At 44.0% G+C, this 27,557-nt stretch overlaps 1 protein-coding gene across 1 annotated transcript in view; it reads right to left on the reverse strand.

Annotated features, from left to right (window-relative positions):
• The window catches only part of FARSA (phenylalanyl-tRNA synthetase subunit alpha), a 46,897-nt gene that overhangs the window by 15,699 nt on the left and 3,641 nt on the right, over positions 1–27,557 (reverse strand). Inside the window, exons 3-11 of the mRNA XM_040346489.1 lie at positions 24,701–24,799; positions 23,799–23,917; positions 16,683–16,775; positions 12,012–12,140; positions 9,066–9,181; positions 8,893–8,977; positions 7,504–7,603; positions 7,076–7,241; positions 5,882–5,959 (exon numbers count right to left, since the gene is read on the reverse strand). Of these exons, the coding sequence (XP_040202423.1) occupies positions 5,882–5,959; positions 7,076–7,241; positions 7,504–7,603; positions 8,893–8,977; positions 9,066–9,181; positions 12,012–12,140; positions 16,683–16,775; positions 23,799–23,917; positions 24,701–24,799 (985 nt within the window). The remainder of the gene's footprint in view (positions 1–5,881; positions 5,960–7,075; positions 7,242–7,503; positions 7,604–8,892; positions 8,978–9,065; positions 9,182–12,011; positions 12,141–16,682; positions 16,776–23,798; positions 23,918–24,700; positions 24,800–27,557) is intronic.

The raw sequence follows: 27,557 nt of genomic DNA on the forward strand, positions 1-27,557 counted from the left end.
CACAGGCTATGTAGGCCTGGAAATCAAACACACTCTAGGCTGGCATTGGTCGTACGACAGGGAGATGAACACGGGTAATCCGAACGGATGCAGACCGATCTCCTTAATCTCAGCGGCTGGAGGGTGGATGGAAGTATTCCGAACGGGTGGAAACGATCACCTTTACTCACAACGGATGTCTCGTACAGTACCGAGGGAAGAAATACTCGCATAGCATAATATTGTATGCACAAAGTTTAACATAAAAAGGATCCCCTGTGACGACGTCTTTGTGAGACGAAACGATAGTCAGGAGGTTGACGCGCTGACGTCTTCGCCCATAGGACGGGTGTCCGCTTGCCGGCCGGCTCTTTGTTTTTAAATCGTGATTTTATTCAGATGCTTTTGTAAGTACATCTGATTCTTTTTATATTAAACTTTGTGCATACAATATTATGCTATGCGAGTATTTCTTCCCTCGGTACTGTACGAGACATCCGTCGTGAGTAAAGGTGATCGTTTCCACCCGTTCGGAATACTTCCATCTACCCTCCAGCCGCTGAGATTGAGGAGATCGGCCTGTATCCGTTCGGATTACCCGTGTTCATCTCCCTGTCGTACGACCAACGCCAGCCTAGAGTGTGTTTGATTTCCAGGCCTACATAGCCTGTGTTCTGGTAAGCAGGCTTGCATATCTGGTGAAGGGGCACGTGTGATATTGGCGTCAGACTACTTTTTCACATTTCTGCTATTGTGGACCCACTTTTGTTTGACACATATCAGGACTTTTTTTTCCCTTTTTTGCTGCCATTCAGTTGTCGACAATTGGACGCCTATATCATCTGATATAAAGTTATATGGTTTACATTTACACTTATGCACTTAATGTGGTATTTATATTGTTTATATTTAAGATATTTTCCACAGTTTTTATTTACATGTTGGTTTATAGCGCAGTTTCCGTATTTTCTTCTGTTCAATTATTTGTGTTGTCGCACATTTTTCCACTGCTACTTTATGTTTCCAATACTGTATTTACTGTCAGGTTAGATGCATTTTCAATATACACATAATTTTTACTGTGTTTAGTCACCATTAGGGAGCGCAGTATTTTCTCCTTTTTTCTAGTGTGAACCCAACCTTGACATTAACCTGCCTGGCGGTATCCCCGAGCATGACTCGGGGTGGGTTTTTCATGCTGGGATCGGTATCCCCGAGTCACGCTAGGGGTAGCTGTGCATAGGAGCGGCTTACCTTTCGCAGCATCCACAGACAAGTTACTCACCTTGTCCCTGGATCCTGCGATGCCTCCCCGCTGTGTGAGCGAGCGGCGTCCTCGCTCGATTCACACAGTGTCCCCGTGTGCCGCCGAACTCCGTTCCCTGCGACGTTACGACGCACGGGGGCGGAGAACGGCGCCAAATTCAAAAAAGTAAACAAACACTATACATACAGTATACTGTAATCTTATAGATTACAGTACTGTATGTAAAAAATACACACCCCCCTTGTCCCTAGTGGTCTGCCCAGTGCCCTACATGAACTTTTATATAATAAAAACTGTTCTTTCTGCCTGAAAACTGTAGATTGTCCAAAAGTGTCCCTTTATGTCAAAAATGGTTTTAGATCAGCTAGAAAACAGCGATAATAAATTATCACTTGCAGAATTGAGTGATAGCGATTTGTGGGGAAATTCGTAAAAAAAAATAAAAAGTAATGACAGCGACAATTCTGCAACTGAGCAAATTTCAGTGATTTTGAGTTGAATCATTTTAATTATAATTATATTATTATTTGTTATAATTATTTATTATATTATGATTTATAAATTTTGTTTTTTAAAAAAAAATCATACCCGGGATGCCTACAAGATTCTTGTTTGGTCAGATTTAAGTGAGTTATTCCTAAAAATTACAGGCCTACAGTACAAAAAGGCCAAATTTCCTTGCAAAATAATAAGTACCGCTTTTGGTACGTAATTCCAGACAGAATCATACCGCCAGGGAGGTTAAATACTGTTTATTTTTTCATTAAAATAACAGATTCCCTTCCAAACCCATCATCAAAAAAATAAATAAAAAAAAGAAGAAGGAAAACAGTCTTAAACAGCCTTTAAGACCTTTAAAATACCCCTCGGACCTCATAAAAAAATGATTTAACATTTCCCTTTTGTAGTTTATCTGCTTCCGTGATGCAGATGGAGGTCAATACCGACTTCACATCCATGCTGCCATGTTTATTTATGAGGGTTCTGTCATTTATGGTAAGCAGCTTTGTATTATGCAACCGTTTACAATCCCTCAATTAGCAGCGAGGGGATTTGCCCGGAGGATCAGGAAAATACACATATTTGTTTTATTGCAGGAATATGGGGATTATAAGGGATAATGTCAGTTATATAATCGACACCTAAAATGTAATCATTAGGGATTTAATACTACAAGCCAAGTCAGCCGAGATATGATAGTGCAGTTTTGTGGTGATTTCCCCTCCACATACAGAACCAAATTGACAGCTTCCAACATTCAAGTCTCCACTTAGACTATTAAAAAGGAAATCTGTTTCTTTGTGCAGCTTTATTTGGGTTGCACATTGTATCCCTGTATAGCTCGCAATATACTCTATATCAAGGATCCTCAAACTACGGCCCTCCAGCTGTTGTTGAACTACACATCCCATGAGGCATTGTAAAACTGACATTCACAGACATGAATAGGCATGATGGGCATTGTAGTTCCTGAACAACTGGAGGGCCATAGTTTGAAGACCCCTGCTCTATATGATACAATGTATGAGCCTTTTATTTTACTGCATTTATCTGTAAAAATTTCTTTCACCTGTGATATACAGTGGAACCTTGGATTACGAACATAATTCGTTCCAGGAGAATGCTTGTAATCCAAAGCACTTGCATATCAAAGCAAGTTTCCCCATAGAAGTCAGTGGAAATGAAGATAATTAGTTCCGCATTGACTTCTGTGGCATGCAATACGGAATGTGGCCAGAGTTGGGAGGGGGGGGGGGGCACCGTAGAGCCTCGGAAATATTTGGGGGCAGCTCGGCTGATCTCGGAAAGGTTTGGGAACGGTTTTCCGAGTGATTCCAAGTATTTCCAAATGGCTCTGAACCATTTTGAGTGTCACCGGCGCCCCCGCACCTCTGGCCAAATGCAGTACTGCATGCCTCATTAGCTTGAATACTGCTCCATCACAAACAAAGAGTCAGGATTTTTATTTTTTAAAGTTGCACGTTATTCTAAATGCTCGTTAACGGCGTTACTCGTAAACCAAGGTTCCACTGCATTTATATTACATATGTACTACCTGGAAGCACCTGAAATACATAAAGAGAGCTCAGAGTTACAGTGCAAAGATTTTTCTTCTTCTAGCAGTATTCTCATTTGTGCCGAGGACATCCAGCTAATTTATAGGAACAGGTACAGCGCTCACAATAGGGGAAACCACGTGTAAATCAGAGACGGAATCTAAAATCAGGTGTTCTGGCTCGAATAGTTATTTTATATTTAGTAGACACTGGATCTTCTGTCCAAACGTTTTTCAAAGAGGGCCATATGTTTGCCTACCATTGGACAGTTTTTACACCACTGGTGCATAGTAATTATTGCATAAATCACCTGGTTACCACTGGTTAGGGGCGACCCGCCGGTTGGGTGTCCCCTTTAAGGGCCATACACTGGTAACATCCACTTATACATTTATAAAGTTTAAAGGGGAGGTTCACCCTAAAAACCACTTTCTCTAATTACACTGGCCCCCCACATTACAATACGATTATGCCTGTTAAGTTTTTTTTTATGCTGTACATACCTTCGTACAGCTAATTCACCCGTGGCTTCCGGGTTGCTAGTCCCGCGGGAGTGGGCGTTCCTCACATGCTGGTGATTGACGTTTTGACAAAAAACGAGCTCCCCCCGTCGCGTAAGCCGCGTCACGACTGGCGAAAGGAGCCGAACGGCGAGTCGGCGCTATACTGCGCATCGCCGTTCGGCTCCTTTCGCCAATCGTGACGCGGCTTACGCGACGGGGGGGGGGGGGGGGGGAGCTCGTTTTTTGTCAAAACGTCAATCACCAGCATGTGAGGAACGCCCACTCCCGCGGGACTCGCAACCCGGAAGCCACGGGTGAATAGCTGTACGAAGGTATGTACAGCATCAAAAAAAACATAACAGGCATAATCGTATTGTAATGTGGGGGGCCAGTGTAATTAGAGAAAGTGGTTTTTAGGGTGAACCTCCCCTTTAACTAATAGTCACTGAACTAATAGTCACTGCACTGATACCCACATTCAACACTTCGATCACGAAGTGGCAGGCAGCGCCACACACCCCAACACCAGAATATTTGCATAAACACTAGCCCTGGATCAGGGACTCAGAGGGGAGGCAGCAGCCTATTACATCTCCTTGGCGCGGACATAACCAAATACAAATGTCCTTGAGTGGCCCAGCCAGAGCTCAGACTTGAACCCGATTGAAGATCTCTGGAGAGATCCAAAAATGGCTGTGCACCGATGCTCTCCATCCCATGGAGCTTGAGAGGTCCTGCCAATAAGAATGGGAGAAACTGCCCAAAAATAGGTGTGCCAAGCTTGTAGCATCATACTCAAAAAGACTTGAGGCTGCAATTGGCGATTCACCAAAGTAATTAGCAAAGGCTGTGATACTTTTTTATTTTTAATAAATTTGCAAAGATTTCAAAACAAGCTACTTTCATGTTGTCATTATGGGGTATTGTTTGTAGAATTTTGAGGAAAATAATGAATTTAACCACTTGTTTACTGGGCACATACCCCCCTTCCTGCCCAGGCGAAATTTCAGCTTTCAGCACTGCGGCGCTTTAAATTAAAATTGCGCGGTCGTGCGACGTGCCTCCCAAACAAAATTGACCTTCGCTTTTTCCCCACAAATTGAGCTTTCTTTTGGTGGTATTTGATCACCTCTGCGGTTTTTATTTTTTGCGCTATAAATAAACAAAAAAAAAAAAAGCGGCAATTTTGAAAAAAAATTAATAAATAAATAAAAAATAAAAAAACACAAATATTTTTTACTTTTTGCTATAATAAATATCCCATTTTTTTTTAAACTATTTTTTTTCTCAGTTTAGGCCGATAAGTATTCTAAATTTTTTTTTTTTTTTTTTTTACCAAAAATAAGAAAAAAAAAAAAAAAATAAAAAAAAAATCGCAATAAGCATATAGTGATTGGTTTGCGCAAAACGTATAGTGACTACAAAATAGGGGACAGAATTCTGACATTTTTTTTATTATTATTTTTTTTTACTAGTAATACGGCGATCTGCGAGTTTTGTCAGGACTGGGATATTGCGGCGGACACATCGGACACTTTTTTGGGACCATTCACATTTATACAGCGATCAGTGCTATAAAAATGCATTGATTACTGTATAAAATGTGACTGGCAGGGAAGGGGTTAACACTAGGGGGCGAGAAAGGGGTTAAATGTGTATCCTGGGTGTGTTCTAACTGTGTGTGGAGGGGGGTGACAGAGCTCCACATCCCTGCTCTGTCATTGCCGATCGCGGGTACCTAGCGGACATCGCGGCCGCCAGGCACGCGCATCGGCATCTCAGGGACGCGCGCCCCCCCCAGTGGCTGGAGGACCCGAGGACGTCATATGACGTCCTCCTGGATTTACAGAGCCACCTTGAGGCCGTCTTTTGACTATGGCCTGGGGCTCAAGTAGTTACTGCATTTCGGAAAAAAAAGCTGTAAACATAACAAAATATAGAAAAAGTAAAGCGCTGTGAATATTTTCCAGATGCACTGTAAATCACTAGGTGATCCCACACCTGCCTCGTGTATACATGAGCACAAGCCATGCCCGGACACTGAGATGTCATAATAGTCCCGTTTACAACATTACCTTCATGGTAGCTGAAGACCTCCATGCTCGGCTCTGTATAAGGATTATACGCAGGCTTGAAGCGCAATTTGGTGATTCCTAAAACAAAAATGTACAGCAGAAATTAGAAGCCAAAAGATGGATTACCCCACATTCTGCCAGCACTGCAAACGTGAATGAGCCCTTAAACTAAGGCCCAGATTCTCAACCGAGATACGACGGCGTATCTCCAGATACGCTGTCGTATCTCTGCGTTGAGCCGTCGTATCTATGCGACTGATTCTTAGAATCAGTTACGCATAGATATCCATTAGATCCGACAGGCTTACGTAAGTCTCTTATGCCGTCGTTTTTTTTTTTGGCCCGCTAGGTGGTGCTTCCGTCGAAATCCGCGTCGAGTATGAAAATTAGCTAGATACGCGAATTCCCGAACATACGCGCGGCCGACGCAATAAAGTTACAACGTTTACGTCAGTCTTTTCCTGGTGTATAGTTGCCCCTGCTATATGAGGCGCAGCCAATGTTAAGTATGGCCGTCGTTCCCGCGTCGAAATTTTAAAAAGTTACGTCGTTTGCGCAAGTCGTCCGTGAATGGGGCTGGACGTCATTTACGTTCACGTCGAAACCAATGACGTACTTGCGACGTCATTTGGAGCATTGCACACTGGGATATTTTACGGTCGGTGCATGCGCAGTTCGTTCGGCGCGGGGACGCGCTTCATTTAAATGATACACGCCCCCTACACGCCGAATTTGAATTCCGCCGGGTGATTTACGCTACGCCGCTGCAACTTACGGAGCAAGTGTAGGTAGGGAGACCGCCGCTCCAGGTGAGCACAGGCAGGTAATCAATGTCCACTCAGGAATCACACGGGTGCTGGCAATGCATAGAATTAAGCAGGTGGGAGAATGGATGGACAGCCGCACTCCAAAAAGTCTTGTTGAAAAAAGACGTGCTCTTTATTGTAAAAAGGAAAAAATGCACAGCACACAACAGCATACAGTGGGATAGACAGCTGACGCGTTTCGCATTAACAACTAATGCTTAGTCATAGCTTTGAGAATACAGCACTTGCCCATGTAAAGTTGCGGAGGCGTAACGTAAATGAGTTACGTTACGCCCGCACAATTTTGCGACGATCTACGTGAATCTGCCCCTGTATGTAGCAAGACCTGCTCCTTCAGACACAACATACATTATAAAATTCAGCTTACCGAGTTTATTGAAGAATTCCTTCAGAATGCCCATCAGATCCCCCAGGGTCAGGCCATAATCTGCCACCACGCCTTCGATCTGATGAAACTCTGCTAGATGGGTGGCATCCAGTGTCTCGTTCCTAAACACGCGGTCAATGGAGAAATATTTCACCGGGGTGAACTCCTGCGGGACAGAAACCATAGCAAATATAAGCTTTCTGGGCACCACTTTATCTTTGCATTATTTTATTCCATTAGCAAGAGAAAGGTGAAATTCAAGCAGGGCGTTGAGAAAAGGACTATAGGAACAAATATTATACAACTTTTGAACACTTTATACAATTTTAAATAGGAACATTTTATAGCAACAATATGGAGACCAATGATCAATAGGCATTAGATAACACACCCAATCACCCCTGCATAGCTCCAGAGCCCATATTTACCTGCTGTGCTAGTTTGTACAGCATTCGAGCACTGACTGCAGTCGTATGTGTCCGCAGGATATTCTTCTTGGCCTCATTGATACTCCAGTCATATTTATAGCTGCACAGAATACAGAAACACTTGAGTACAGGGTGACACAGACAAGATAGACGTATGTGACATGGAGTCTGTCCCTCCCACAACATGGTGACACCACCCAGGAGGCGCTATGTGACATGGAGTCTGTCCCTCCCACAACATGGTGACACCACCCAGGAGGAGCTATGTGACATGGAGTCTGTCCCTCCCACAACATGGTGACACCACCCAGGAGGAGCTATGTGACATGGAGTCTGTCCCTCCCACAACATGGTGACACCACCCAGGAGGAGCTATGTGACATGGAGTCTGTCCCTCCCACAACATGGTGACACCACCCAGGAGGAGCTATGTGACATGGAGTCTGTCCCTCCCACAACATGGTGACACCACCCAGGAGGCGCTATGTGACAAGGAGTCTGTCCCTCCCACAACATGGTGACACCACCCAGGAGGCGCTATGGGACATGGGGTCTGTCCCTCCCACAACATGGTGACACCACCCAGGAGGCGCTATGTGACATGGGGTCTGTCCCTCCCACCACAGGGTGACGCCACCAAGGAGGAGCCATGCTACACAGTGTCTTGTCCCTTCTACCACAGGGTGATAGACCTACGATGAGGTTCAAAAAAAGTATTTTATCCCCTGCTGATTTTGTAAGTTTGCCCACCGACAAAGAAATGATAAGTCTATAATTTTAATGGTAGGTTTATTTTCACAGTTAGACACACAACAACAACAAAAATATCCAGAAAAACGCATTTCTAAAAAAGTTATAAATTGATTTGCATTTTAATGAGTGAAATAAGTATTTGATCCCTGATCAATAAGCAAGATTTCCTACTTCCAGGTGTCTTCTATACAGGTAACGAGCTGAGATTAGGAGCACTCTCTTATGCCCCATACACACGATCTGCAAAAAGGTGTGTGCAAGCCTGGTGGGCAACTACAAGAAACGTCTGACCTCTGATCGCCAACAAGGGTTTTCTTCACCAAGTACTAAGTCTTGTTTTGTGAAGGGGTCAAATACTTATTTCACCAATTAAAAAATTAATAACTTATTTTTAAATGCCTTTTTTATGAATATATTTGTGTTGTTATTCTGTTTCTCACTGTTATAAACCAACCATTAAAATGATAGACTGATCATTTCTTTGTCAGTGGGCAAACATACAAAATCAGCAGAGGACCAAATACTTTTTTCTCCTCACTAAATGCGATATGAAATCTGTCCCTCCCACCACAGGGTGACACCACCCAGGAGGAGCTGTGTAACATGGAGTCCAAAGATGTTGACAGTGACTCTCACCCTTGTGAGCCATATCCTCCTTCAGAATGAACTTTCTTCACACGTTCTAGATAATCCATAGGGAATTCGGATGCCATGGCTGGATCTGTAACAGCGGGACAGAATTGTTATTGGATATTACAATAATTACCATGTAAGATCAATAGGAGTTTTACACAGCACACCATACAGACCCTGTAGGAAGAAGGTATCATGCTGATCTCTGGCTGGATGTTGCTGAGGCTGGAACAAGGCATCAAAGTTCCAGAAAGAGCTCTCTATGAAGTTATTGGTCGGCATCTCTGTGAAGCTGGACAAAAACATTACAATAAAATCACCAGTCAAGTGCTACTGGCTTAAAAATAAATTGACATAATAAGGTTATAGATTTTACTGCTCACTAGTTTTTCATAACACTAAGGGCCCTTTCACACGTACGGACCGTATGTCCGCATTTTCATCCGTCCGTTGCGGATGAAAACGGGACATACATGGGTCCCTATGTGATTACGGGTGTCAGCGGGTGACCATCCGCTGACACCCGTAATTGTCCGCCTCCGCAATGATCCGCATTTGCGGACGGAAGAAAATCCTATTTTTCTTCCGTCTGCCGGATCGGATAAACACGGACATACGGTCCGTGTTTATCCGATCCCCCATAGGGGAGAGCGGAGGAAAGACAGGGCGGTCCCTGCACAGTGTGCCAGCTCAGCGGGGATTTTACGGAGGATCCCCGCTGAGCTTTTGCGGACACACGGAGGTGGATCATTACTGATCCGCCCGTGTGAAAGCGCCCTATAAACCCCACTGGGGTAACCTCAAGATTTTACCTCTGACAAACCATCAGATCCTTTTCTACATCATATGCAGAACATTGGGAGTCCATGCCCTGACGGAATCCTTCAAAGGTTTATATCAGGGGGTCAGGTAACTGGTAGATCACGGTCTAGGCTTGCTCACCCGACATCCCAACCGGGGGGCAATGCAGAGGAACAACTTGTAAAGTAGGAGCTGTAGTAGGGAGCAAGAGCCACATCAGCCGATGGCTCCTTTGTAGTGCCGGCTCCCATCCCATGCGGAGTGCCAAAAACTGCACTCCACCTCTTATCCAAGCTAGCGGTCTCCAGAGTGGTGCCAGCAGCAGGAAAGAGAGGAGGAGATCTTCAAGTCAGTGTGAAGCAATACACTGGGCATAATAGTATAGGACTGCTTTCACACTGTGACCTGCGGTTTACAAACACAACGAGTGCAGTGCAATGTACCTGCATCTTTGCTGAGCTTGGCCATAGACCTTTCTTCAGAATGCAGGAACTTTGGTGCACTTTCACAAAGTGCACCACAGCTGCAGGGTATAATGGAAGTCTATGGCAAAGCCCAGCTAACTCAGGAAAGTCTACAACACGTCAGTGGGATAAGTTTAACCCCCTTAAACCCACGCAGAAGTGTGCAGTCATGAAGTGCTTGCAGAGTGGCCCCATTTACACAAATGGATCCCAATTGGCAAGCAGCAGCAGCTAGCAAAAGCAACAAGAGGTTTAATTCCTGCTGCAGCATAAGTACACCTTTGGCTGCCAACGATTGCAGCAATACCTCACATGTGCGATTTAAATACAGTTTTCATATGTGGGCGCGACTTATGTATGTGTTCACTTCTGTAAACATCCCTTGTTAATAATAAAGCACAACAGGACCCCTTTACTGTGAGATCTGGGGTCAAAAACACCTCAGATCTCACATTTACACTTAAAAAGCAATAAAATATAAAGTTGTTCCCCCTCCCCCCATTAAAAATTAAATTGTTATATATATATATATATATTACAGACCAAAAGTTTGGACACACCTTGTCATTCAAAGAGTTTTCTTTATTTTCATGACTATGAAAATTGTAGATTCACACTGAAGGCATCAAAACTATGAATTCACACATGTGGAATTATACATAACAAAAAAGTGTGAAACAACTGAAAATATATTTCATATTCTAGGTTCTTCCACCTTTTGCAGCAGACACATCTCTAGAACTGGTAAGAGGAGACTGTGTGAATCAGGCCTTCATGGTAGAATATCTGCTAGGAAACCACTGCTAAAGAAAGGCAACAAGCAGAAGAGACTTGTTTGGGCTAAAGAACACAAGGAATGGACATTAGATCAGTGGAAATCTGTGCTTTGCTCTGATGAGTCCAAACTTGAGATCTTTGGTTCCAACCCCCGTGTCTTTGTGCGACGCAGAAAAGGTGAACGGATGGACTCTACATGCCTGGTTCCCACCGTGAAGCATGGAGGAGGAGGTGTGATGGTGTGGGGGTGCTTTGCTGGTGACACTGTTGGGGATTTATTCAAAATTGAAGGCATACTGAACCAGCATGGGTACCACAGCATCTTGCAGCGGCATGCTATTCCATCCGGTTTGCATTTAGTTGGACCATCATTTATTTTCAACAGGACAATGACCCCAAACACACCTCCAGGCTGTGTAAGGGCTATTTGACAAAGAAGGAGTGTGATGGGGTGCTGCGCCAGGTGACTACCTCTTGAAGCTCATCAAGAGAATGCCAAGAGTGTGCCAAGCAGTAATCAAAGCAAAAGGTGGCTACTTTGAAGAACCTAGAATATGAAATATATTTTCAGTTGTTTCACACTTTTTTGTTATGTATAATTCCACATGTGTTCATTCATAGTTTTGATGCCTTCAGTGTGAATCTACAATTTTCATAGTCATGAAAATAAAGAAAACTCTTTGAATGAGAAGGTGTCCAAACTTTTGGTCTGTACTGTATAGCATGGGGTCCATGATGCCCTCACTCGACTTCCTGCCCATCAGGCCACAGGACCGGATTGTCTGCGCGGCTTATCAGAGCCATGGAGACGCATGGGACGCGGTGGGAGGGGACCTCTCCCACCGCCCATAAAAGTGATCTTGTGGCAAATCTACCTCAGGAAGCACTTTTATCTTAAAGCGGACCGATCCGCCCGCTGTGGAAAAAAATACTGGGGTTACGGCAGCTATCCGTCATCTGTTATCACCATAAGAAACCATGTTAAATGAACTGTAGTGCATTTCTGCAAACAGCAGGAAAAAAAAAAAAAAACGCATAAGTGTGAACCAGGTCCAAGAGGCACAGTCCGCAATTACTCACCCCATTTCTAGAAAAATCTGTCGGAATTGTGTACGGACTTTCATTAGAGGGTGCAAGTGACCACATTCTGGCATCACGCCCAGTGCATTGAAATTGTATGCCTTGAATTTCATGTCCTTCCAGGAGCCACTGAGAATGAGCAGAACGGCAAAAAGAGGGGGGGGGGGGAATGGTGAGAGGATACAAAAAAGGGAAGAAACAATGCAACAGAAAAAAATAAATAAGTAAATAAATAATATACAGGTGGTTCTCAAAAAATTAGCATATTGTGATAAAGTTCATTATTTTCTGTAATGTACTGATAAACATTAGACTTTCATATATTTTAGATTCATTACACACAACTGAAGTAGTTCAAGCCTTTTTATTGTTTTAATATTGATGATTTTGGCATACAGCTCATGAAAACCCCAAATTCCTATCTCAAAAAAATTAGCATATTTCATCCGACCAATAAAAGAAAGGTGTTTTTAACCACTTAAGCCCCGGACCAATATGCTGCCTAAAGACCCAAGGGGTTTTTACAGTTCGGGACTGCGTCGCTTTAACAAACGGTCGTGCGACGTGGCTCCCAAACAAAATTGGCGTCCTTTTTTCCCCACAAATAGAGCTTTCTTTTGGTGGTATTTGATCACCTCTGCGGTTTTTATTTTTTGCGCTATTAACAAGAATAGAGCGACAATTTTGAAAAAATGCAATATTTTTTACTTTTTGCTATGATAAATATCCCCCAAAAACATATATAATTTTTTTTCCCTCAGTTTAGGCCGATACGTATTCTTCTACCTATTTTTGGGAAAAAAAAAAAAAAAAAAAAAAAAAATCGCTATAATCGTTTATCGGTTGGTTTGCGCAAAATTTATAGCGTTTACAAAATAGGGGATAGTTTTATTGCATTTTTATTTTTTTTACTACTAATGGCGGCGATCAGCGATTTTTTCCGTGACTGCGACATTATGGCGGACACTTCGGACAATTTTGACACATTTTTGGGACCATTGTCATTTTCACAGCAAAAAAATGCATTTAAATTGCATTCTTTATTGTGAAAATGACAGTTGCAGTTTGGGAGTTAACCACAGGGGGCGCTATAATATTTAGGGTTCACTGTGTGTGTGTTTACAACTGTAGGGGGTGTGGCTGTAGGACTGACATCATCGATCGAGTCTCCCTAATAAAAGGGATCACTCGAACGATGCGCCGCCATAGTGAAGCACGGGGAAGCCGTGTTTACATACGGCTCTCCCCGTTCTTCAGCTCCGGGGAGCGATCGCGTCGGGGCGGCTATAAATGAATAGCTGCGCCGTCGTCCCGATCGGACCCCCGATCCACGTCAAGCTGAGGACGTACAGGTACGTGCATGTGCCTGTCCGTGCCATTCTGCTGACGTATATTTACATGAGGAGGTCGGCAAGTGGTTAATAAAAAAAAAAAAGTCAACCTTCAAATAATTATGTTCAGTTATGCACTCAATACTTGGTCGGGAATCCTTTTGCAGAAATGACTGCTTCAATGCGGCGTGGCATGGAGGCAATCAGCCTGTGGCACTGCTGAGGTGTTATGGAGGCCCAGGATGCTTCGGTAGCGGCTTTAAGCTCATCCAGAGTGTTGGGTCTTGCGTCTCTCAACTTTCTCTTCCCAATATCCCACAGATTCTCTATGGGGTTCAGGTCAGGAGAGTTGGCAGGCCAATTGAGCACAGTAATACCATGGTCAGTAAACCATTTACCAGTGGTCTTGGCACTGTAAGCAGGTGCCAGGTCGTGCTGAAAAATGAAATCTTCATCTCCATAAAGCTTTTCAGCAGATGGAAGCATGAAGTGCTCCAAAATCTCCTGATAGCTAGCTGCATTCACCCTGCCCTTGATAAAACACAGTGGACCAACACCAGCAGCTGACATGGCACCCCAGACCATCACTGAATGTGGGTACTTGACACTGGACTTCAGGCATTTTGGCATTTCCCTCTCCCCATTCTTCCTCCAGACTCTGGCACCTTGATTACCGAATGACATGCAAAATTTGCTTTCATCCGAAAAAAGTACTTTGGACCACTGAGCAACAGTCCAGTGTTGCTTCTCTGTAGCCCAGGTCAGGCGCTTCTGCCGCTGTTTCTGGTTCAAAAGTGGCTTGACCTGGGGAATGCGGCACCTGTAGCCCATTTCCTGCACACGGTGGCTCTGGATGTTTCTACTCCAGACTCAGTCCACTGCTTCCGCAGGTCCCCCAAGGTCTGGAATCGGTCCTTCTCCACAATCTTCCTCAGGGTCCGGTCACCTCTTCTAGTTGTGCAGCGTTTTCTGCCACACTTTTTCCTTCCCACAGACTTCCCACGAGGTGCCTTGATACAGCACTCTGGGAACAGCCTGTTCGTTCAGAAATTTCTTTCTGTGTCTTACCCTCTCGCTTGAGGGTGTCAATGATGGCCTTCTGGACAGCAGTCAAGTCGGCAGTCTTACCCATGATTGCAGTTTGGAGTAATGAACCAGGCTAGGAGTTTTTAAAAGCCTCAGGAATCTTTTGCAGGTGTTTAGAGTTAATTAGTTGATTAGGTTAAGAGCTTGTTTAGAGAACCTTTTCATGATATGCTAATTTTTTGAGATAGGAATTTTGGGTTTTCATGAGCTGTATGCCAAAATCATCAATATTAAAACAATAAAAGGCTTGAACTACTTCAGTTGTGTGTAATGAATCTAAAATATATGAAAGTATATATATATATATATATATATATATATATATATATATATATATATATATATATATATATTATCAGTACATTACAGAAAATAATGAACTTTATCACAATATGCTAATTTTTTGAGAACCACCTGTAGAGAAGATTTACCATAATTTTTATTCAAATGAAATAGACAGATAATTTCTATACACCTATAGATCTGCAGATTTTCTATGGTTAGATGGAAAAAGTGCAACAGATTTCTCCATGTACGCTAAACTGTGTGGATGGAGGAATCTCCCACAGGGCCAAGCTTCAGTATCTAGTCGGCCCCGCTGGCTCTCAACCTAAACAATGCCTGCACCCAATCAGAATGTTCAGGTATTGTGAGAGTCAGCGGGGCCGACTACCAAGATATGGAAGCTTGGGCCAGTTGGAGATTCTTCCATCCATACAGTTCAGAGTAGATGGGAGGAATCTGTTCCACTTTTTCCATCTGACCATAGAAAATCTGCAGATAATCTATAGGTGTATGGTTTGTTAACCTATATAAAAGACAAAGACTGCCAGATCCTCTATTAGAGCCTGGTAGAGCACACAGCAGTAGTATTTTGTAAAAACAAGCGCTGTAAATACCCATTTTCAGCGGTCTTCAGGCTGGTCACATGACTTGCGTCCGCTATACAACTCTGATGGATACTGCAGGTGGGGGGCCATGATCTCCCTCTGAAGTCAGCCGGGGAAATCACATGGCAGCTCAGCCCCTCCTGCGGTAGCCCTGGAAACCAGCCGAGAGTCACATGACTGCCCTAAATGCAGTGCTAAAATCGCTAGTAGGTTGAGGAACCAAAGTTTCAATGAACAGAGCAGCCACCAGCACAAGGGACACTTTTTATTCAATGCAAGTACCATCCCTGGTGCTGATTAAAAAAAAAAAATGTTTATATATATATATATATATAAAAATTTTATTAGGGCTGTGGAAATTAAAAGATTAATTCCTCGATTAATCGATAATTTTTTTGATCGGTACTAGTGGTTTAACGGGTCGTAAATGATCCGCCATCCAAACAGGTCACCATATGCGGATCAGCACACCACGTGATCCGGAGCTCCGCTGCTGCCTCGGCCATAGGAAAGGCCGCGGCTTCGGCATAGCTTCCGCAGCATCGGCCATCTTGGTCCACCCACTGATGGCCTAGGTGAGCCTAGAGCGGCGCGCTGACGTCATCACCCGGCCTCAACTGCTCGTGTTCGGTCAGCACTAATCTTCCTATACAGTGGGGGAGATGTCTGTGGATATTACAGTGGGGGACTATATATGGTGGTGTTCCAAAAAATGTATGCGTGTTATAATTAATCAAAATTAGTCAATCGATAAAAAAAAGTTGATTAAATCGAACGCAAAGATTTTAAATCGGTAACAGCCCTAATTATATATAAAAAGTGACATATATATATATATATATATATATATATAAAAATCTATTGTGGTGCTCTACTGGGGTAAAGAATGGACTTCATTTACAAAATGCACTGCAACAGAATGTTAGGAGTCAATGGGCAAGTAAAAGCAGTAATTACATTTTTTTTTTTTAAGTGGATTATGTTTAAAAAGGTGCGATAAAAAGCACCTTTGTCTTTTAACGTGTGTGTATATATATATATATATATATATATATATATATATATATACGCAGCACATCCCTGTGGACAGTATGTGCCTTGCAGTGTGCTATGGCGTGTTGGGGTACCATTCACAATGAAATGTCTAAAGGGATCAATAAATAGCACTGCAATACACCACACATGGAGCAGACGCTTTGCCAAAATGAACAACCAATACAGAGCCAAAATATACCACATTTTGGACCACTAGGTGGATCTGACAATCACAGCAAATAATAGTATTAGAATGTTTTATTAAATAGACCCCAAAGAGTTGACAAAAACATTGTACATAAGCAGCCACAGTAACACGCGCTTCTTACCTGGCAATCATTTCTGGGGTAAGGTCAGTTTCTTGTTTGGCAATACTGGTGCTGAACCCACTTCCCTTTGTTACCCAGTACGTTTTAACCGTCCTAAAAAAGAGTTAAAAGAAAATCAAAATGACTTCAGAATACATGCCTCCCAATAAATCACATTCCCACCAAGGTCCATTTACTACAGGAGTATAGGCTGTTCAAGTGGCAAGTTTACTGTAATGCAAGCCTGGTTTTAATCTATATGGGATCAGCTTATCCGAGTCAAAAATCCCTGAGCTGGACACCCGTGGAAGGAAAGACAGAAGATCGAATCGATTGGCAGTGATGGAAAACCTTGGCACCCCCAGATGCTTTGGAACTACATTTCCCATGATGCTCAACTACACTGTAGAGTGCATGAGCATCATGGGAAATGTAGTTCCAAAACACCTGGGGTGGCAAGGTTCACCACCACTGATGTATGGGCTGCCTAAAAGTTTAGCTCATTAGCTTTATATTTGTCTTCCCAACTTCAGAAAAAAAAATCTGTTAACAGGTTTACAGGATTTACATACACAGCCTTTTAGAAGTCCAACAAAAAAACTTATTTTATTCTGTGAAATATGCCACTGACCCCCCGTTCACACTGGTGTGACTTGTCATGTGATTTTTTTGCAGATCCAAATGGCATCCCATTGTCAGCAATGGAAGTGTTCAAATCGGTGTGACGTCGTCTTTACGGTGCTGCATTTTTGTGAAGAAGTTTCTGCACAATTTTTAGCGATTTCAGCTGTACCATGCCTAGACATCTGTGCATCAAGTCAACAAGTAGCACCTGAAGTCACACTGAAATTTGGCTTTTAACATTTCAAAGCCCCATTCAATGTAAACCATCACTGAAAAAATGGTTACACTGACTCCATTAAAGCGGGGGTTCACCCCAAAAAAATATTTTAACATTACATTCAGCCGAGTTGTCAGAATGACAATCGGCTGTTTTTTTTAATTTTATTCCCGTACATACCTTATTTTCACCGCCGCTTCCGGGTATGTCTTCTGCGGGACTGGGCGTTCCTAATTGATTGACAGGCTTCCGACCGTCGCATACAGCGAGTCACGAGTTGCCGAAAGAAGCCGGACTGAGAGTCGGCTCTATACGGCGCCTGCGCACCAACGTTCGGCTTCTTTCGGCAACTCGTGACGCGCAGTATGCAGCGGTGGGAAGCCTGTCAATCAATTAGGAACGCCCAGTCCCGCAAAAGACATACCCAGAAGCGGCGGTGAAAATACGGTATGTATGGGGATAAAATAATAAAAAAAAAAAAAAAAAAAAACGCTGATTGTCATTAGGACAACTCGGCTGAATGTAATGTTAAAATTTTTTTTTTTGGGTGGACCCCCCGCTTTAAAAAAAACAAAAAAAAAACAAAAAAAAAACAAAAAAGCGTTTGATCTTCCCAGAAATCTTGTGAGAAGATCACTTCCCATGCTTTCAGTTAGCATTCTTCCTAGCTCTCCCTGTGCCCTATAGAACACCTCCACCCTATGTTATGGAGATCAGGAGAGGGGGAAGTGCTCTGTGGTCTTAACTCAGTCCCTGTCCTACAAACAGGAAGCGTGTTTCTGGCAGGATCAACGTGTGAAAAGCGATAAAATGCCTGAAAAAAGCCAATACAGCCACCACATCCAAGGACTGGTAAGCTGCAATAGATTACATGTCACTTCTTGGGTTTAGAGATGCTTTAAGCCTCAGAAAACAAATACAAAAAACTGATAACGGAATAAATAATCCTTTGATTAAATATTTTCAGTTAAGCCAGGTTTATATGCCGACGTCACCATTGTACACCTCGCTGCCATCCGGAAGGACGGGCGGATAGTGAGAGCCAGCCGGCTATAATTAGAACCACACGCAACTTTTATTCTACTAACATGTGAGTGCAACCTGTTTTAATCAAATACATTTTATGTTACGGTAGTACTCTATGTTAGCATCTTTTTTCCTTTTGGGCCATCCAATGTTGGGAGACTTGCTTGAGAATACTAAGGCGGAACATATCGTATTTATCGGCGTATACCGCGCACTTTTTTCCCCTTAAAATAAGGGGAAAATCGTGTGTGCGCGATATACGCCGATACCCGCGCTCAGTTTGAATGCCTGCGCCGACATATACCGAATGTAGTACACTCGGCTACATTCCGCCAGGCTCGGCTTCGCTCGTGCTCACGCATAAACGTCACAGAGCGTGAGCACGAGCGAAGCCGAGCCTGGCCGAATGTAGCCGAGTGTACTGCATTCAAACTGAGCGCGGGAAGCGGCGATTCGACGGTGAGACAGCGCGGGAGGAGCCGGGAGGACACCACCGAAGCCGCAGGCGGAAGCCGGACCCGACGATGGGACGCCGCGCAAGACACCAAACTGTAAGTACAACGCCGGAGCGCGCAATACCCCCAATAAATACGGTATGTACAAGAAACTCCAGGAAACTCCAGGCAATTTAAAGCAGGGCTGCTAAACCACACGCGCATGTGATCTCATTAGAGATCAACTGGAGTCGGTAAGCAGATAAGAGGTGGAGGGTCTCATCTATCCTGCTATCAGACACGGTTTCATTGGACTTGTTTGGCACTTTTTCTTTTGATAACCTTGGATAACACGGGAATTTGGATTCTTATGGACTATTGTCATATTACACTGATCCAATATCAATTTCACTAATTTGTGTTTGCACAGGTGATTTTGTGTGCACGAGTTGTATCTTAGCAAAGTATTATTTTTTCATTTGAATAGTACTATTTATGCAGCGCAGCTTATTTTTACTTATTATAATCCAGGACACACACCAATGGGCGCTGCCAGGCTGGTGACTTCTGTTTTCTGCAGTGCTTTTTATAGCTTCATCACCAGCCCACAGCCTGCTTGATGATTGGATAATAAAGTGTCACCATTTTGGTGATGCGATTGCTCTGCTCACGCAACTCTCTCCTCCTTTCAGCAGGCTACCAGTTTCAGCCCTGGTTCACACTGGGCTGCGGGAGTGAAGCCGTGCGAGTTCAGCTGAACTCGCACGGCTTCACTCCCGCTGGCAGTCCCAATTTCGGCCGCGATTTAAGAGACATCTGTGCAGGTTTCTGCACAGATGTCAATGTAAATCGCGGCCCGAAATCGCAAAAAGTAGTACAGGAACTACTTTTTGAAATCAGTGCAGCGCCGCAGATGCGGCGTCGCACCGATTTGGACGGTGTCATTGCCGACAATTTGAGATGCGATATCACATGTTTTTTCAGCTCTTTAGCGCCACCCTTTGGGCAACTTCTGCTAATGTTATGTTATGGTGAGCATTGCTTCTGAGCATGCGCGTTTGTACTTTGGAGTTTTGTCCGAAGGACTTGTGTACACACGCACAGATAATCCGACAACACACATTTGTTGGCAGACAATTTTAAAGCATGCTATCCCACATTAGTCCGTGGAAAAGCCAACAATTGCCCGATGGAGAATACAAAACGGTAGGATTTCCCGACAATCGCCTGTCATCACACAATTCCCGTCAGATAATCCGATCGTGTGTATGAGGCTTTAGACCGATTGTGCTGTGCACACAAATACAATCCTGCTCTCATTCTGAGCCCTGGGTTACAGGGAAGCGAATATAAAAACTGTTTTTTTTTTTTTTTTTTTTATATTAGCTAGCAATAACATGCATAGACCATAGTTTCACCCACTGGCTAAAGAGAAATCAGTGGATTCCTCTATTTACGCTAAACAGCGCGGTTGGAGGAATCCCCCTGCTGGCACCGGCGACTGTCTGATTACCCAAACAGCGGCTGCATATTTCCACCACGACTCCTTTGATTTTTCAACTTTCGACTTTTTGCCAACAGGGCCACCTGTCTAAGGTCACCCACGGCTTAAATTTGGACAAGATTGGAGCCAGCTTAATAAACTAACAGGTAGGGATGCACCGATATATCGGTGGCCGATACATATCGTCCGAAAACAGCAAGAGCCGATTGTGGCAGGTGATGGCGGCAAGAGCTGGCAGGAGGTGATGGCGGCAAGAGCTGGCAGGAGGTGATGGCGGCAAGAGCTGGCAGGAGGTGATGGCGGCAAGAGCTGGCAGGAGGTGATGGCGGCAAGAGCTGGCAGGAGGTGATGGCGGCAAGAGCTGGCAGGAGGTGATGGCGGCAAGAGCTGGCAGGAGGTGATGGCGGCAAGAGCTGGCAGGAGGTGATGGCGGCAAGAGCTGGCAGGAGGTGATGGCGGCAAGAGCTGGCAGGAGGTGATGGCGGCAAGAGCTGGCAGGAGGTGATGGCGGCAAGAGCTGGCAGGAGGTGATGGCGGCAAGAGCTGGCAGGAGGTGATGGCGGCAAGAGCTGGCAGGAGGTGATGGCGGCAAGAGCTGGCAGGAGGTGATGGCGGCAAGAGGTGGGGGTGGTGTTTTAACATACAATTATAAAAAAAATAAAAGTCATTTTCGGTCTCGGCCTGACATTTTTTTTTTATTTCGGTTTCGGTTCTGAAATTTCCATTTCGGTGCACCTCTACTAACAGGATATCATTATACTTAATTGTTTCATGATGACATTCCTCTGTTGCCTTCATTAAGAACAGCAGGATGGGTGTAATAAAAATGTGGTCATCAGTTGCAGCCATCCACTGCCCCCCGGTGTCCCACCCAGACATTGCAGGAGCCGATTTTGCACACAACAGTAAACTGCGGAGTACAGACCTTTCTCAGCTTGATGAAAACCAATTGAAAATGCAACATGTAAAAGCTCAAAGGGAGCAAATATGACCCAGTACAGACCACTGTGTAACTCTTCACAGGTTCAGTAGAACACCCAGACGGCTTTACTAAAAAAAAAAAAACAGATCCCTGAATCGCATTCAAAACACAAATCTATTAGCCCCCATGTACACTGATGCTGCTAAATGAACGTTCAGAGGCAGTTGGGACACTTTTGTTCAACTGCCTCTGAACTCATTCAATGTTATCCTGTGTGTACATGTACACAGGTTTGTTTAATGTCGTTTTTTAGGTAGTTGCTTTTATAGGCCTTTTTTTTTTTGTAAAAAAAAAAAAATATGGAAGTTCAGACGCCAAAGTTTCATACACCAAAACGAGCAAACCGCGTATTGTTTATATGCATTTTTTCATTTTTGCCCATTTAAAAAAAAAAAAACACACTTATAAAAACGCAAACGCAGCAAAACACCGCTAAGCGTGGCATGCAAATGCGGCAAAAATGGACGTTTTAACAGACAATTGCGCGGTCGTGCGACGTGGCTCCCAAACAAATTTGGCGTCCCTTTTTTCCCACAAATAGAGCTTTCTTTTGGTGGTATTTGATCACCTCTGTTTTTTTTTTTTGCGCTATAAACAGAAATAGAGTGACAATTTTGAAAAAAAAAAAAAAAAAAGCAATATTTTTTACTTTTTGCTATAATAAAATATCCCCAAAAAAATATATAAAATATACAATATATATATATATATATATATATATATATATATATATATATATATATATATATATATATATATATATATATATATATATATATAAAGTATTTTTTCCCTCAGTTTAGGTCGATTGCAATAAGCGTTTATTGATTAGTTTGCGCAAAAGTTACAGCGTCTACAAAATAGAGTATAGTTTTATGGAATTTTTATTAATATATATTTTTTTTCCTTTTTACTAGTAATGGCGGCGATCAGCGATTTTTATCGTGACTACAACATTATGGCAGACACATCGGACACTATTGGCCCTATTTTGGGACCATTCACGATTATACAGCGATCAGTGCTATAAAAATGCACTGATTTCTTTGTAAATGTGACTGGCAGTGAAGGGGTTAACCTGTAGGGACGCTGAAGAGATAAAGTGTGACCTAGGGATGTGTTCCAATTCTGTGGGGGGGGGGGGCAGGGCTATGTGCGACACAAAACTGATCACCGCTACCGATCACAGGGAGCTGTGATCAGTGTCCTGTCACTAGGCAGAATGGGGAAATGCTTGTTTACATTAGCATTTCCCCATTCTTCCTCTCCGCGAGACTATCACGGGACTCCCGGCGGACATAGAGTCCGCAGGACCCACTGTCAGACTCACGCAACCCCAGGCTTTAAATCAACGTAAATATACGTCGATTTGCCCAGCCGTGCCATTTCGCCGACGTATATAGTCGTGCAGCGGTCGGCAAGGGGTTAAACGTGGGTTACTATCTGTCAAGTTAAATCGTTCAGCCCAGGTTCACACTGGGTACGATTTGGTTCGATTTGAGATGCGATTTCACTTGTGAAAATCGCATCTCAAATCGGCGGCATTTGCCGGCAATGACACCGTCCTAATCGGTGCGACGCCGCATCTGCGGCGCTGCACCGATTTCAAAAAGTAGTTCCTGTACTACTTTTTGCGATTTAGGGCCGCGATTTACATAGACATCTGTGCAGAAACATGCACAGATGTCTCTTAAATCGCGGCCGAAATCGGGACTGCCAGCGGGAGTGAAATCGTGCGAGTTCAGCTGAAGGAGAGGTTGTTAAAACGTCCCGTGTACATGAAGCATTGAGGCCGCGTCCACACTGCTGCACTATGGTTGGGACGCAGTGCAATGTACCTGAGGTTTTCGTGCAGGTTACACACAGTTTCCCATACACCAATATGTGCTGCGCTTTCTGAAAGCGCACTAATGAAGGAGTATGCAGGATTTTTTGTGCGCTTTCAGAAAATGCCCCAAAAACACGGGACATAACTAAAGTTTATAGGAAACCATGCATAGCCTGCACAAAAAAATAAGGGTACACTGCATTGCAGGTTGTGCTGTCCTGGCTATTTTTTCAGTCACCTCGCCCCCCCCCCCCCCCCCATATTATAAGAAAATAAAATAAAGTGTTTATTAAGTAGAACCTTAAGAAAGCTTAATCTTTCTAAATAAATGATATAAAATTAATTTGGGTACATGATCGAGTAATTGGCAATCACAGAAAATTGAAAAATGGGATTGCAAAAAAAGGGTATTTGCAGGATAGTATTTAGGTGGTTGAAAAGCAGCTCTTGTAGTGACATGTTATTACTGAGCTCTGTAAATGATCTTGTATAATAGCCAATCACCACGCTGCACCCACTTACACTTCATTGAGTAGTTTCCTCTTTTTCAGCTCACTTTTGTCCTTCTCATTTACACCGTCCGCCTTTCCTTTCTCAATCAGCTGTAGCTTCTCCTTCACAGCATCTTCTACAGAATCCACCTGCAGAGGAATAATTGTGGGATTAGGACGATGACATGGTAGAAAACAACTTAAGGGAGAGATAGATAGATACACACAAACACACTGTAGAGGTTGACCAATATGGGTTTTTCTCTGGCTGATGCCGATATTTAGAAATTGGGACGGCCGATATACGATGCCGACTTTTGTGGCCGATTAAAAAAAAAAAACACCCCACACACACCCCTCCCTGCTGGCTCCTGTCACTCTGGCAGGTTTCACACTGAGTCAATAGTGTGTGAAACTAAAATGCATTCAGCCGAGTTGTCATAATGACAATCGGCTGTTTTTTTTTTTTTTTTTTATCCCCGTACATACCGTATTTTCACCGCTGCTTCCGGGTATGTCTTCTGCGGGACTGGGCGTTCCCATCTGATTGACAGGCTTCCAAACGTCGCATACATCGCGTCGGGAGTTGCCGAAAGAAGCTGAACGTAGGGGTGGCTCTATACAGCGCCTGCGCACCAACGTTCGGCTTCTTTCGGCAACTCGTGACGCGATGTATGCGACGGTCGGAAACCTGTCAATCAATTAGGAACGCCCAGTCCCACAGAAGACATACCCAGAAGCGGCGGTGAAAATACGGTTTATTTTTTGGGTGAACTCATGATATTTGGTGTATTTGTTACTATTCTGGTATGTCTTGTGACGTATTGGGAAACAGCTCAGTGTTGGGTTATTTTTGTACGATTGCAATTTTCTAGAAAACTCAAAACAAAATAAATAAATAAATGCAAATACCACACGGAAGTGTTCACTCACCACTCTATGGATCATTGGACCGCCCTCTGCTGACTTGTCCAATCGAATCCAGCGATTTGACATTGCCTTGCTGAATCCAATTTTTGCAATTGCCAGTTTCTGGAAGAAAGCAACACATACACAGTGAAAGGTAAATGACTAAATATGCTATCCTGGGAATTTCTTATAAGGTGGCCTGCTTATTAAAATCCAGGGTGATATGATAACATCATCACTTATGATGCCAGTAATCGGAAACCCCCGACACCACATCTTAGAGGCAGGTAAGTTTTGATTTCAGGACTCTCGAGATTCGAATAGTTGGAAATCTATAAGACCCCTTTCACACTGGGGTATTTTTAAAACAACTCCTGCAAGCAGCATCTTTGGAGCGGTGTGTACACCGCTCCTCTACTGCCCCTGCCCATTGGAATCAATGGGCAGCGCGGCTGAACAGCCAAAGCAGCACGGCGCGGTTTTAACTTTTTTTGTCCGCTAGCGGAGGTTAAAAGCGTCCCGCTAGCAGCCGAAAACTTCCGCAAAAACTGCGGTCCTTTACTGCCGACGCCAGCCCCGCGTGAAAGGGGCCATGCTGTTCGACAGGGTAAAGCGGGAATTTATGTTCGCGACACTGAATCACATAGGGTTGGGGACCAAAATGATGAATTGGATAGCAGCGACGTACTCGGGACCGATGGCCAGGGTCAGGGCAAACGGTGTTCTCTCCGAAACCTTCCCAATAACTAATGGCAGAAGGCAGGGATGCCCACTATCGCCCCTGCTGTTCGCACTGTCTCTGGAACCCTTCCTGTGCCACATTAGATTGAACTCCGGCATCACCGGGATAGAAGTTAAAGGCATACAATACAAGGTATCGGCTTACGCGGACGACCTGATGTTCTCCCTTTCGAAACCAGCTGACTCCCTGCCCAACCTGATGCAGGAGTTCCATTTATACGGGCAGGTCTCCAACCTGAAGATTAACTTTAGTAAGTCGGAGGCGATGGGAATAGGGATTCACCAGCCCCTACTCACAAGCCTTAAAGCGCGCTTCCACCTCAAATGGTCGGACACGGCGTTAAAATATCTGGGCACATTTATCCCGACGACCATCTCACGCCATTTCAAACTAAACTTCCCTCCCATCCTCAAGACAGTGCAGACACTACTAGAGCAATGGACCGGCGGTCTCCATTCATGGTTTGGGCGCTGTAGCATCCTCAAGATGACAATCCTACCCAAGTTCCTTTACCTCCTGCAGGCCCTCCCGATTCATATTCCAGTAAGCTACTTCAAACAAATACAGGCCATTTTCATTAAATTCCTATGGGCAGGGAAAAAACCTTGCATACATAAAAAGATACTTACAATACCAAAGAAATTTGGAGGTCTAGCAATGCCTGAAATCCAAACCTATTACCACGCAGTGCACCTAGGTAGACGTCTAGACTGGTGCCGACATACAGAAACCAAACTATGGCCACAGCTTGAACAAGCGCAAAGTGCGGTACCCCTTCTTAGAGCTCCGTGGTGCCCAACGGCCCTAGCACCTAGCCTCAAGGGTCATCCACTGATTGGCAACACGGTCAAGACATGTGCACGCCTGCTGGAGTGTTCCTCTCTCTCGACCCGCTGTTCGACGCGGAGACCCATATTGGGCAACCCTCGGTTTGAACCGGGCCTGATAGACAGACCCTTCCGGGTCCTGAGGGAGGCGGGCATACATCAGGCTTCGCACTTCAGTACTATGGGAAGATGGCGGATGGTGGTGGAGCTCTCAGAAACCGGGAGGCTTATACCGTCTAGATTTTATAAGAGCAGCAGGTCGGCTCGGCTGCGCGAAATCACGTAGCTATACGTCACTTCGCATTGCAGCCATTAGGGGTGCGCGCCCCCTGCTCGCCCCCTGGTGCCGACACGTGTGCCCGGCGGGCGCGATCACCGCCGGGCACCCGCGATCGCTCGTTAAAGAGCGAGAACTGGTCCTGTCAGGGGGAGAAATGACTGATCGTATGTTCATACAATGTATGCACAGCGATCAGTCATTTCCCCCATGTCAGTCCACCCCCCCTTCAGTTAGAACACACCCAGGGAACATAATTAACCCCTTCCTCGCTCCCTAGTGTTAACCCCTTCCCTGCCAGTGGCATTTTTACAGTAATCAATGCATTTTTATAGCAGTGATCGCTATAAAAATGCCAATGGTCCCAAAAATGTGTCAAAAGTGTCCGCCATAAGGTCGCAGTATTGCTAAAAAACGCAGATCGCCGCCATTACTAGTAAAAAAATATTAATAAAAATGTCATAAAACTATCCCCTATTTTGTAGACGCTATAATTTTTGGGCAAACCAATCAAACGCTTATTGCGATTTTTTTTAATGAAAAATATGTAGAAGAATACGTATCGGCCTAAACTGAGGAAAAAATAAAGTTTGTTTTATATATTTTTGGGGGATATTTATTACAGCAAAAAAAAAAAAAATATTCATTTTTTTTCAAAATTGTCGCTCTCTGACTGAGATACCCAATATATGTAATCCTCTGAGGTGTTTACTGGGCCACATTGATGACGAGACTCTATCTAAGAATATGCAAACCTTCCTGCGGATAGTACTGTTCTATGCTAAGAAGTCTATAACCTTCCACTGGAAGTCTCCATCCTTACCTACCATTGTCTTCTGGCTCACCACCATCAATCGTGCTATACCGCTGTATAAGATGACGACATATGAGGCCAGAGGGTGTCCAAAAAAATTCTTGAAGGTCTGGGGCTCTTGGGTTGATTCCGAGAGCACCATACCTCCTGCGCCTTGAACTTTGACTGATACCTCTGCCCGTTGAATAGATCTAAGTGAGTAAATTAACGATTCTGTTGTT

Source organism: Rana temporaria, chromosome 3, assembly GCF_905171775.1.
Source record: "Rana temporaria chromosome 3, aRanTem1.1, whole genome shotgun sequence".
NCBI lineage: Eukaryota > Metazoa > Chordata > Amphibia > Anura > Ranidae > Rana > Rana temporaria.